General features: G+C 40.4%; 1 protein-coding gene across 1 annotated transcript in view; it reads left to right on the top strand.

The window, feature by feature from the left end:
- The window catches only part of CRB1 (crumbs cell polarity complex component 1), an 84,405-nt gene that overhangs the window by 28,634 nt on the left and 41,599 nt on the right, over window positions 1-14,172 (top strand). The window contains exons 2-3 of the mRNA XM_075156557.1: window positions 4,776-5,360; window positions 11,136-11,331. Of these exons, the coding sequence (XP_075012658.1) occupies window positions 4,776-5,360; window positions 11,136-11,331 (781 nt within the window). The remainder of the gene's footprint in view (window positions 1-4,775; window positions 5,361-11,135; window positions 11,332-14,172) is intronic.

Genomic DNA, 14,172 nt, shown 5'->3' with positions numbered 1-14,172 from the left:
TCAACCATGAGCTCAAACGGAGCCAGCCTTTGCATCAGACACTACCATACTCCGCCACATCACATCGCAGAGCGTGGGGGAGTTAGCTTCCACATGCTATGATCTTCTTCCTCTCTCATTTCCACATAGCTCTCAGTAGCTCAATAGGTTCCCAAATCCGTCCTTCCACATTACTCCAGAGCAGCAGGGAAACTGAGTGTCCATGGGGCAGGAAGGGAGGTAGTGTAAATAACTTGTCTCAAATAGGCGGAAAATGGTGCTCTAACTAGCAGTCCAGGATCCAAGGATTTTCTGAAGCACTCACATCATTTAGGAACATGACTTTTCTCAAAAAAATCATGGGAATGTCCTCGTGAACTGCATACCATTTGATAACCACAGTATAACTGCATGATAACAGTATGATAACCCTCTGATGATCACGTTTTGAGATGCAGTTTTGCCGCTGGGGCAAAACTACTGTATAGCACCCCTAACAAAAACTTTGGTCCTAGCCTTAAACAAGTCAGATAAAACTCAACAGTGATTACATCTCTGCTAAGACCTTCAGAACTCTTGTGTTCCTCCAGAACTATACAAATAATAAAAAACATGGCACAGTGCATTAGAATTAAGATAAAACTCCAAAAACCTTATTGCTTCGCTGTAAACTTGTAGTACAAATCAGACAAAAGCATCCTCTAGGGAGTATTGGATTTATTGAATTGTCTGTTGGCAATTTCTGCATTAAAAATTTGTTTTATAAAAGCCAGAGGAGTTGAAATTAAGATACTAGTTAAAAAAATCCAGGAAAGGTTTTCTGTTTCATGTTTTTCCCATTGTGGTGTCACCTTGGAGACAAATTGGTTGCCTTCACTACCGACTGTGCTTTGAGGGCTTGCTTTCCTCTTCTCTCATTTTCCATCCACTATTACTGCCTCACAGCTATGAAGCTTTTTAACCAGTGCTCAAAGCTAGTATGTTACTATCAAAACTGCAGACTGGCAAATGCTTCAGTTTCTCTCACACAAAGTCATCACAACAAATTGAGTTGTTGCATGCAAATTATCTCTGGAATAGCAGTAATAATTAACTAAATTGCTTCTCATGTCACAGTGGTCCTGCTTAAGAAGCACTTGAATGATTGACCTCACCTCTTGTAGTTTACACAGTACAATAGCTAGGTAACGTTATAACTTAATCATAGTTAATTTCTTCAAATTTGCAACGCTTCTTCAAACATGTACTCTTAATGAATTTTAAGTAGGTAGAGAGATGGAAAGAAAAGTTCTTTAAAGTTGTGCAATCCCAAGAAAAATGTGGGATGCAAAAGTTCCTAAGGAACGCAGTTTTGCTCATTTTAACTGTTACTAATAGACTGCAGTAAGCTCTTTATTATCCAGGCTAAAGAAAAGAAACTAAATACATGGGAAATATACAAAATTATGTAAACTAGGACATCAGAACATACATGACGGTGGTTGAGGAGGAGAAAGGTCCGTGATACTGCTGACTGTGGAGCAAGTCAGTACACCATGGCCAATGTCTTGAATTTTGCATTCAGTGAGAGCTGTGAGCTGGGGGAAGTACAACTGACACCGCATTAGGATGAAATATATGCTCCCAGTACAAAACTGAATGTTAACAGGTTTGGGGACGGTCATTTTAAAGGCAGGCTAAATCAGAAGTAGTATTTTTGTCCTGTTTTCCTTCAAAGAACAGGAGATAAACCTCCAGTTCTCTTCCTGCTAATCAATGTTTAGCTTGCTTTCTTAATCAGGTCTGTCTTAGCCTGCATTAAATAAAGATAATCTTTACCGAGAAAAGACCGTACCTTTTCTAGCTATTTCTCCTCTACATCTCTGGTATATATGAGCATGACAACAGCTAAAAATAGTTCATATAAAAACATTTCTCAGGTTTTACTTACACATGCAACACTCCAAAAGAAACAATCAAGAAACTATTTCTATGTAATCCTTAAGACCACTGTTAGTTTCTTTTAAATCATGTCACTGTTACTATCAATGTTACTACATAAATCTCTATTCCGCTCGTTCAGACAAGTATTAATTAGGTATTTGACTCAGTGAATGTACCTGTTTATAAGCATCGAGTTCATTCAGACTCTCAGAGGCACTGCTGCTTCTGTGTACACCTCAAGTCAGAAGGCGCAACAATGAAGCACAGATAACTTTTCCAACCTCCCCATTTATTATCACAGTCATATCTACATAAGCTGTCTTTCCTAACCTGGTAAAGCCTTCTGAGGCTTTCTTCCTCCACTTAGCCTTCCTGGGAAAAAACAGATTAAATTATATTATGTATTAAAATACACATTATGCAAATGCACCCTCATCAGTCAGTTTGTATTCTCTGACAACCCCCAGTGGTTGTTTGTTATCCTCAGGTGACCAACCCTAGCCCCTCACTTTCCCAGCCAGCCAAGGATCTGTCCCAGGACTTTATCAGCATTGGTCTAGTCCAGTTATTGATAAGTATCTCTACATGCTGCTTCTCTTTCAGTCTCCTATTTCCTTCTCTATTGTGTCCACCCTCCTGAATCTCAGTTCCAAGAACCAGGAAGAAATGAGAGACTAGTGGTAGATGGGTCTGAATTTCTCCGAGAAGCTCAGCTCATCCACCACCCTTTTGCACAAACATATGCTGTAACTGATGTAGAAGACACATACCTTTCCAAACAAGACTCCAGAATAAAAGTATAAACTGAAAGAAGAAAATAGGATGTTTACAGGACTCTCATATAGATTGTTTAATGCAACTTTCATTTTCCAGCCCACTAGTCTTTCCCTTCTGAATCACTACCTTCTCTCCAAAAGGAACATTCAGCTTTATTTCATAGATTCTTGGCCAAGATATGACTGCTGTTTTTCCCTCCCATGATACAAATTATTTTTTTTCTTCTAGCAACATGCAAAACATTTGTTTACAGTTTTACCCTCATATTTTGAGGAATGTCACATTGTAATCACATTAGAAGTCTGATGGTATTCAGATGTTCACTATACAGTAGAGGATTTCTCATAACGTGGTGAAAATCAGTGCAAAAGAAAAAATTGTGCTGGATAGAATCTTCTTATTATACTCCAGATCAGATTTTCCAATTTGATAAGTAGGAATTAAAATACTATACTTGCATTTGGCTTTTTAGGTGGGCCCTGTCTTTTAGGTGGTTTATGTCAGTAAATAACTACTTTGCCTTTTTTCCCTCCACTATCACTGTCTACGAGTTTGATCTGCCATTGTTTCATTTTACTAGCACAGTATTTGGATGCAACTCCAGAATTTCTTCCACTAGCCTCTCCTCAACATTCAAAAGCTTGACCTTTAGACCAAGATAGAGGTCTAGAGCAAACACCCCATTTGCAGTCATCCCAATTGGGTCTTATCATCTCCACAGCCTTGAGTCAATTTATATGTAAGTAACAAAATTCCCAAATGCCGCAGGATGTGTGCTGCTGATTAACACCGTTTCCACTGACCCATAACAAAACAATGACAAGTCATGACAGAAGCAACACAATATTATGAGATTAATTTAGTGATCAACAGAACCCCATTGCACTCTTCACCTATGTCTGTGCTGCATGTGGGAGACCTGATTATAGCACACATAAATGTACACAAGCTTCAGACCAGGTCACTTGATATTGTTGGCAGTGAAGCTGTGATTGCAGAGGATTCAGCCCAGGTCAACACACCTACCTCAGGCACTCAGTATTTGGCACCTTGCTGCTGTTGCTTAGTGTGCCTAACTGAATTTAAGGCTATATAGCTACAGCTATATAGCTACATATGTATGCTATGCTTATCTAAATACAGCCATCTATTTTGTTATGGAGACAATTAATCATGATTTTAAAAAAATTATAGTTTCACGGCAAAATTCTTGTTTTCTTTTACTAGAAAGAACATCCTTCACTACTTTCACTGCTTTAAGTCTATCAGTGTTTCTCAGTGGTGGGTTATGAACAATGCTGGTAACAGCTTGCTCCTCCTTGACTGGGAAGTGAGAAGTAGCTATTGTTATTGTCAGCCAGTCTTTACAGCAGCAAGGCAACTCCAAGTGGCCTTTAATTACTGCCAGGAGCTCAGTTCCTGGAGGCTAAGGAACATGTTTACACCGTGTCCTTTCAGCCTCAGAGGCTGGAAGGCTCTCAGAGGGCTATTTTGAATCTCAGTGTTTGGGAGATTCTTTATGGTGGAAATGCTGTACAGCTGTCAAATTACTATTTATAATCAGGAAGCTAAAATCAAAGTGCATGATGGTTTGAACCACTTACTTGAGCTATAACTACAGCCAAGTCATTTAGCTTTGTTGAAATCCAATACAAAAAACTTCCACCACAAAAGAATACAAAGTGGTATTGAAAGTGGTATTGAAATGTGGTTCAACTCCTTTTTTTAATAAAGAAAAAAATTTGTCTTAAATATACCTAAATGCATTTCATATTGTTGGATATCTGTTGACAACCACCAATATTGTTGCAACTGTACTCTTAATATAGTGTCAAGCAATCCTGACACTCCAGGCCATGGTTGTTGGAAGAGGCAAGAACAGGAAATTACAACCTACTCTATTTTCATAATTGTTTTGATTTTACATTTATTAGTCTACTGTGTCACACAGTAACCAGCCCAGTTTTTTTCTTAAGAAGCCAACAATTGGAGGTGTTGGTTTTGAAACACAGTTGTGCTAAGAGTTGCACTTCTTTCACTCTTGTTTACTCCCAGTGCTGTAGAAGTCCTCTGGATTTTGTGTGTTTCCTTTCTAGAGTCACTTTGCATGAGGAATGATTCCAGGTGCCTGTCAAACTCTTGCCAAAAGAACTCTACATGCATTGCTGGTCGTAAAGACGATACTTGCCATTGTGCAGACGTATCAGAGGACAGCGTGGAGGAACTCTGCAATAAAACCTCTGATCCTTGCTCCTCAAACCCTTGTCTTCAAAACGCTACCTGTTTAAGCTCTGCTGGAAACCTCAGCTTTACTTGTGAGTGCCCTGCTGGGTATAATGGACCTACCTGTGAAACAGCCGTCGGCGTGTGTGACACAAACCCTTGTGAGCATGGAGGCACCTGCCAAAATGGCCTGGCTGGGCCCACCTGCCTTTGTAGTGCAGGATACACTGGCACACTTTGTGAAATGGATTTTGATGAATGCATTTCTGAACCGTGCCACAACGGAGCAGTGTGCAGGGATGGGGTTGATGAATATTCCTGCTACTGCGTCCCAGGCTACCAAGGCAAGCACTGTGACCTGGAAGTGAACGAATGTGTGTCAGATCCGTGCCTGAATGGGGCAACGTGTCTCAACCAGATAGGACAGTATGACTGCATCTGTCCACTCGGGTACACAGGTAAGCACTATTAAAACAACTTTGTCTTTGTGTTGTGGAGAACCATCATAATTCATGTTCGAAGTTCAACTCCCCCACCCACACACTTATTCAGTCATGTCTCTATTACCACCCTGCCTTCAGCTGTGGCACCAATGGCTGTTGGTGCATTATGGGTTACCTTACCACTGTGATATCAGATACAGAAGGATTAAAGAAATCTCACATTTACCAACAACTACGGAGCAGTTTCATGAACATCAAGCTATGTCACACGGCTAGGTTAACTTTCCTTTTAAAAGAAACATTCTCAAATGCTTGTCCTCAGAGTGCTATACATAGTTTTTGGTCCTCAGACAAAACCTATGTTTGACAGGGTTAAAAATTAGATCCAATTAGACTTGCTTGATTTGCTAATCACGACAACTGTACTCTTAAACCTAGACGTTTCACGTTACCTTCCTCTCCTCTGCCCTTCCCAGAAACGGAGGACTCATTTGCAACTAAAACATTATGTAAGTTAAATAGAAAGAAAAGTATTATCAGGTTCCCAAACTCCCATTTTTTGATAATCCCATTTTATGTGGCTCCATTTTTAAGGTATAGGTGTGATTTTTCTTGCCTAATTCCTCTACCATAGAGCATATAATCCTTGCGGGAGACAGCTCCCTTCAAATTTCAAAGCTGTATTCAGGGGTAGGACTGGTAGCACACTGAATCATTAAAAGGAGAAAAGGGGAGGCATTTTAGTGATAGATTGCCAGTCAGGTAAGCAAAGGAAAAAAAGAATCATACAGCAAAAGGCGGGGGGGAAATCAGCTATTGCTTCAAGTGATTCAAATGAATAAGAAATAAGAGATGTGGTTTACAGCTCTATCCCCGAATCCCCATGCAGGAGGGGAAGTCAGAGGTAAAAAGCAGCTTTCCCGTGTCTGACACAGCACTCGTTGGAAGTCAGCCCTCGGTTAATATCCCTCATGAGCACAGAGAATGTTATTTGAAGGAAGCTTGTTACCTTCCCGCCACCCCGCTGCTGCCAGCGGGTGTCCGAGCCCAGACCAGCCGAGGAGAAAACTACACAACCAGGGGAAAGCCGAAGAGCAGAAGGAAGGAAAAACCTATTAACAACCAGCATGGTTACTCTGCAATGATCAGACTCAACCCAGACCTCCTGTTGTATTCAGGAAACTGTATTTGTTTAACTGGCACTGTTAGTGGGGTCCAGGCCTGGATCTATAGCCCGGGAACTTGGTTTGAAAGGGTAGAATACACACCTTAGAGACAAAGAGAGAGAAAACATAAGAAAATAGTAAAGCCCAAACAAAAAGAAATGAAGATTTAGATCAACACAAACTGTTGGAGGAAACTCGCTCTGCTGGAGTCGCTCCACTTTCATTACAAAATTCTGCTGTTTCCCAGGCTGATGTTCTCTGCTCTCACCAAAAATCAAGCAATGTCACTGAGTGCTCCGCACAAGCAGAGTTAAGAAATGAGGAGAGCCAAGGAAGGCGAAGAGGGCTAAAATACAAAGCAGAAGAGGCTGCGGTATTTTGACATCCAGCTCCGACGCTGCTTCCAGCAGCAAAGAGACTAATCATAATAATTCTATAAAGTAGTAGCGGACTGTTCCTTCAGCAGTAAAATACCAGCTTTTAAAGGCTACTTAACAAAATGATTTATCAGAAGCATTCTTTTTTTGTTGTTTTCTGCACCTTGCTGTGAGTTGCACTAAATGCACAAGCCAGAGGGATTACTGGATGAAAGCCCTGAGGTGTCCCCACTGGTAATAAAAACCCTCATTTACTCTGTCAGGGGGTCTTGCCAACTGTTATTATTCTGGCCTGACACCATGAATTACTGTGGGAAGTCATCCAGCCTCATCTCATTTCCCTAAGATGTTAAAAAGGTTATATCTCTTGATATGTAGGTAGAGAATGTACAGAATCTACAGCAGTAATGTTAACCAAATGCTTGAGTTACTGGCTGTGGTTGCTACTTGTTTCATGGACTATGACCGCTATTTCGTATGATTGGTATGCCACAGCACTTCTTAAAATAGCTGAGAAATGTCACACATAATTCTTACACAAATGGAAGAGGTTAGAACGCACCAAGAGCCAAAGGGTGGAAAATTTAGCATGAAATCCGCAGTTTCTATGATAATGCTCTGCATGTGTGAAATTATTTACAAGACATGTGTCACGCAGCTGTTAAATAATGAAGCTCAATTGGTTTGTTGAAGTTTTGCTGGCTACCTTAATCAAATGCGTTTTTTCCTCCATTGCGCTAATTGCACTTGCTTTTAATTCACCCCAACAGAGCATGGTGTAAGAGCCTGTTATTACCCACAGCGAGGTACATCAATTACCTTGCTGGACACAGCTGAAGCCAGTCCTCCATTGCCAGTGAACATTTTAGTGTGAACTATCAGGGGTGCACGGCAGTTCCAAAAGCCAGACTTAGCCCAAGACAAGAGCAGGAGAAAGTGTTTCACTGACAGACGTGATCGGTAGAGTGGGCTAGATTAATTCTTGGTGCTAAACCTTTTACTATGAGGTAATCATCCCATAGCTGGGATGAACTCTGTACAATATGAAGAAATTATTCCACTCGTGCAGTTCTCATGCAGCCTCTGCCATGGGATGAAGTACCTCAAGTACAGATCTCACTTCCCAACAAGCTCGTGGTAGTATCCCTGCGGACATCAATAGCAAATAGCATTGTCCATCCAACAGCAATTGCCAACGAAGTGGAAGGTCTGTTTTCTTCCCCACCTTTCAAGTTTCAAGCCAGCGCTCCCCACCTCACGCCCTACCCAGCCTGAGCAGAGGATTCGGCCCAGGTTATCAGCTTGCTGCTGAGACTCCTAACTGCAAGACTGTGATGTGAGAGGGTCCCAGCAGTACTGGCCACATTTCAAAGGGTTTTCAAAATAAAGATTAGCAGAGGGCACATATATCCAAAGAGTTCTTGTCACAGTTCATAGCTTCCCAGCGCTGAAACGCTTGATCGGGTTTAGCCCCACTGTTCTCCTCCAATTGCATCTGGTTAGTGCAGCGTTGTAAGACCTGTAACATCTTATGTCTGCACATGCACGCAGGTAACTGGTGGTTTGTACAGACAAATTGCAAATTTATATATTGCAAAAAGGACAAGCTTTGCTCCAAGAAACTAAACTCGTCCCTCTACCTAGTTTTTGATGAACTCTCTTCCTGCCCTTTCAAAGCTGGTGCCTCGAAAATAGCCATCTGACACTCTCCATCCAGATGGCGGCACGTTAAGATTACTATATACAGATAGAGGAATTTTGGGACAGTCTTCTGTACCTGCCATGCCCGAGCACAGCACTACAGTGCAGGAGAGCGGAAGGGGTGACCTGGATACCTATTTCCAGCCATACTAAGAACACACAGGTCCACCTGGAACTACACTGAGCCTGCAAACCTCTAGCATCTTTGACCAGAAGGTGACTTTACAATATACCTGTAGGCAGGCAAGTCTGAAAACGTTGGCTGCATCTCTTTCATCCTCGCCTGCATTTACTTTTTATTGACTGGGGCTGTACAAAGAAGTGCACAGTAGGACTCGTTTAAAAAGCAAGCAGTATTAGAAATAATCTTAGTTCTTCAAAGAAATGGCAAAAGTTATAAATATCACTTACATCCACCTGCCCAGTCTTTCAATTCAAACCACTTGTGCGGTTCGATATCTGCTGAAACACTCTGCCTGCTCTAGGACGGGACACCTTTGCTCTTGATGCTGTAGCCCCATGCAATAACCGTGGCAGGGCTTGTTGGTGCTTTTTTTACTTTCTGGCATATTTGGCATACAGCATATTTATGACAGAATGTTAGACTGAGGTGCAAATGCAAATCTAATCTTTTCATCTCTCTTCTTCACATACAAGAAAGCCTGACAGGAGATTCAGTAGAGGCTAGGAAGGAATTCCTCCTGTTTGCATGGCACATCGCATTGGCTGGATGCACTACACCGAGAGAAGTTTTCTTCTGAGGCAACATTGCCGAAGGCAGGTTACTGGGCTTGATAGATTAAAGACATGAACCAAAACAACAACGCTATGTTCTCATGTTAATCGTCAGACTATTCTCAGGCCTGTAGTTTTAAATCTGGCTGAACTGAGAATCAGTTGAACAGGGCTTGTTTTGTCACATGATTTTTAGTGTTCGCAGTAAGCTGTTAACAAGCTCTGGCAGATTTACGGTCACTAGACATACTTCTGCAAACACATTGTTTACAATTACAGTGAATTCACAGGGCAATGACCACAGAGGGATTGCTCACTATATCTGGATGTAATGTACATTACCATAAAGCCATAAGGGAGTGTTCCACGAGGGTCTCGTGACAGGCTCCCGCTGAAAGTAGTGACTAGCTGAATCAGTGAACCTTAAACTGGAGGCAGGGGACTGGCAACTTCACCCATCCAGTGTTCTATATGCAGTCTCAAAAACCGATAAAAATACTCTTTAAAATTACAGCAATAATATTCTATAACTACTAAAAGATGAATTTGCACTTTTATGTTTAAATATAATGAAAAATAGCTATGAGCTAACATCCTCAAATTTTGTGTTGATATTTTAAGATATTTCCAGGAATTTATCTAGAATATTGATTTTTTTTTTAAAGATTCTACATTCAAAATGGTCAAAATAAATTAGTAATCAGTCATAAATTAGTTACAGTGCTAAATATTAGCAATCTCAGTGTTTTGAGAAAAATATTCTTAAAATGTACAGATTTCACAGCAGGACAGAGCTGGCAAAAACAGCATAAAGAAAGAATTAGAAGTGAGCTCCTAAATAAATTGCTAAATCAAAATCATCAAAACGTGTCTGCTCCCATCTTTTGAAAGCCTGCCCCATCATCTTGTACTGAAAACTTCACCTCTCAAAAAATGAAACCCATTCTTAGGGCTGCAAATTCTCTTTCAAGTAGGAAATTCCCCTGAAAACTATTTACAATACTACTGCTACTTCGGTAAGCCAAACAAAAGATAGGAAAGTCTTCATTACAATCTGCCATTTTGCATCTGTTTTGTGGCTGATACCATAGCTGTTAAAACAAATTGACCTGGCAGGTGAAAATTATTAAAAAAAAAAATCATCACTCTTTATTACTCAAAATACTAAATACGTACATAAGCATATAAAACCCTGAAATAATAAAAGCAGGAGCTGCAAGACATTAGTTATGAAAATTTCTTAGTATCTCCTGGGCTGTGCTAGAGATAAGAAAAAGGAGTGTTTATTTAACCTGCCAACTATCATAAATAGCTGTAAACTAATATTAGTACTGATTTAGTTCCATCAATTATCTCTGAAGAGCAGCTCCAAGATTCTGACCAAACATGGCATCATAGACCAATTTATTTACACATTGTTAAATCTTAAAAAAAATTAAGCAATAAACCACAGCTAAACAGACAGCTTTCCAATGAATTCAATTAAATGTGCAGCTTTAAATGGACTTTTCTGAGGTCATTAAATTACTAGTCACTTCTGTATTATATAAATATGATAGTAGCATGGTTTCAATAATCTGAAAATTAGTTTGTTCTGTTTCCGTGTTCAAATTAACATAAAAAGTTATTCTACCTATTCTGGTGAATAATAGCTGGTTTGTTCTTTTGTAAATTCTACCAAGCCTTGAAAGATCTAGTCTTGCAACGAACATTGAGGAGGAAATACCTTTTAAAAATACTTAAAAAAAAAAAGATTAGGTGAATATTGTACTTCTAAGTTTGGGGTTTGCTTGTTTTCTTTGCTTTTGAAGGTGCAAACTGTGAGCTGGAAATAGATGAGTGCTCATCACAGCCGTGCCTGAACGGCGCAACCTGCCGGGATTCCTTGGGAAGCTTCGCCTGCTCCTGCGCGCCGGGCTTCCTCGGAGACCTCTGCGAAACCAACATCGATGAGTGCGTCAGCCGGCCGTGCCTCAACGGGGGACAGTGCACAGACGATGCCAACGGGTACGTCTTCTACAGCTGGGTAACGCTAACGTGAGGCGCCATTAGCTCCTCTGTTTGCAGACGGGAATGCTACAAGAGCCTACACTGCCAGGTAGCTAATTTAATTTCAAATTGTGGATTTCACTCCTTGATCCTGCACTGATTTCACTCCTTGATCCTGCACTGATTTCACTTTAAATTTGAAAAGAATTAAAGAATGCAAGTCTGGCGTCAGAGCCAATAGAACAACAAAACATTTATGGCAAAGACCGATCAAGTGGTACATCTTTCACACTTGTACTTTTACTTTAAATATTTACAACGTGTTGTTTGTCTGGCCCTGAGGACTGTCATTTACAGCTGAATTCTGTTTCTAATGCTCATCAAACTTCAGTTTCCAAGAGAGATGCGAGAGTGTATAAAATTGAATTTGCCAACAGCAGCTGCCCACACTGACAGACAGAAACATTAGAAAAGAGAGGCAGAGGAAAACTGTAATAATAGTAACCATAGTAATAGAGCAATATCGTTAGGAAATGTGTCGGGAACTTTACAGGCATATAGGACAAGACCTCCTTATTCAAAACAACCTGCAGTCCACGGACAAAGAAAAAATAAAGAAATAAAGAGAATACAAGGCAATAGAAAAGTAAGTTTCTCCACCTGATGTTAATAGTCCTGCACAGAGGTCCAAGCGCAGCCCAGGCAGCCAGAGGTCTGGCATTTATTCACCGATACTGGCTTTGCATACTCAGCATGAGATTCCCAAAGCTGAAAATGTGTATGTATAAGTTCAAGTCTATGTTATGGAAAAAAAAAGCTGAAAGTTCATGAGCGTATTCATGCAGGTGCTCCCCTCGCCAGTATAAGATTTGTCCTCTACTGTGTATTTTCCAGTTTTTATAAAGCAATTTTGAAAATTTTAGTGCCACAAACATCAGTCCAAAACTCAAGTCAGCGAAAGGCATGCTTGCCTTGAACGAGAGGGGGAAGAGATCACGTTCTGGCAATGAGCTTCGTACAGTGTGGTGGAGCTCCTTTTTGGCAGCGCTGAATGACTCTGAACAGGACAAAGCAATTTACTATTTTCCAGTGTAGTTAAAGCATGACAGCAGGGAGAGGGAGGCCACCTTGCACCCGACTAGTTCACAGCAGACCCACTCAGTAACCTGCAAGCCTTTTGAGGATACTCGCATGAGGTGAGCAACTGGGATGCTCGTTCAGGCCAGACTTAATCCTACTCATTTTTCTCCTAGCTTTTAAAGCTGAGGTACGTGTAAGAGCAATTTTAATTGGCTTGTAATACTGCAGGATACCTGGAGAACAACTGGAGCTTTTTCCGTGTTTGTTAAATGATGAAAAGGGTTGGACAACAAAGCAATTCAAAACAGAAGGGTGTCTCGCAATTTCCTTCCTTTTGTGTATTTTTTGGGTTAAATGAAGAAGTGTAGTCTTTAACAGTAGTTTTCCTTTTCTAACTAACTAACTAACGCTACAGTACAGCTGAGACTTTTGTGCGTGCCACCAGCTCTCACAGAAATGTGCGAGGTGACAAGTTTAGCATTTAAAGCCATAAATACAAACACTAAGCCAAATTCTCTCCCAAATTTCGGACCGATTCTTCCAGTGAGGTTTCATGAATGCAACAAAGTAGAACTTGTTCTCTTAAAAAAAACAGTTTCACGTTATTGCACATTTCTTATTTAAATTCAATGATTTACAGAGGTGCCTTAGTTGGACCTACAGAACCTGGTGTGCGCAGTCACAGAGGATACCTCTGCATGCTCCAAGCCTTTTTTCCTTAGGAAATATTCCCAGGACCTTCAATGCTCTTTTGATTGCACAGGAAAGAACATCTGCACTTACTGCTTTCTGCATATTGTGAGAACATCAAACAAGAAGCCCCAAAAATATGTTAAGTAGAGTATCTAAGAGTATCACTCTTAACAGAAAAAGCCATCTGCCTGCCCACAAGCAGGGTACCCTCCAGAATCCCTGAAGGTCGACAGCAACATCAAACACTTAAAGATATCTGAGAAAAAAGGCACACAGGTGGGGCTTCACATTAAGCAGCGAGTTGTGAATATTCTTCACTGCTCCTTCATTCTGGACCAAAGGGAAAAAGGAGCGTGGACTAAGGCAGCAAAGCTGAACAGCACCAAACTGAAGGAACATGGAGGAAACGTGTGAAAAATACAGCGAAAGAAAGAGACTTCTGTTTTGAGAACATACCTCGGAAGGAAAATTATTTTTCTGATTCACATCTTCCTCATTACTTTTTATATCCTAAATTCAAATGCCACCTGGTCCAAGTCACCTCTGATTTTGATTTAAGAATAATCCATACACTAGTAATAAACTGGCCTGCCAGAAGTTTCTGCTTATGCACACTTAAATACTGTAGTAAAAAGTTTACGCTTTTAGGTTTGTTAGACTGCAGGAGCCAGTTGTTCTCTGATACTCCCTTACGTTCAACAATTTCACTTTCTCTCCATGTATTTACTCCAAGTCTAAGACGTAGATATTAAGCACCGAAATTATCAAATAAGTATACTTATCTCTTGTTCAGCAAGATTCCCCATGATTTCAATTGTACAACAACCAGTGTATCATTTTAATGTAAAATAAAAGAATATAAGAATAAATTTTTGTTTCTGATAATAATTATTAGACAAAGATCATCCAAGCATGCACATTTAACATAGTTACCTTGCAAAGGCCTGTCTTTTCTTATGACACGTACAAGTTGACCTTATACCTTTTGACCTAAGCATGGGAGTTATGTATTTTATAATAATTAGCTCACCTGAAAAAACCCACAAACAAAAAACCCCAGACATTACTGATTACCTGCATATTGTT

This window comes from Calonectris borealis, chromosome 8 (assembly GCF_964195595.1).
Source record: "Calonectris borealis chromosome 8, bCalBor7.hap1.2, whole genome shotgun sequence".
In the NCBI taxonomy this organism is placed as follows: Eukaryota; Metazoa; Chordata; class Aves; order Procellariiformes; family Procellariidae; genus Calonectris; species Calonectris borealis.
This window is presented reverse-complemented; position numbering and strand designations above follow the sequence as displayed.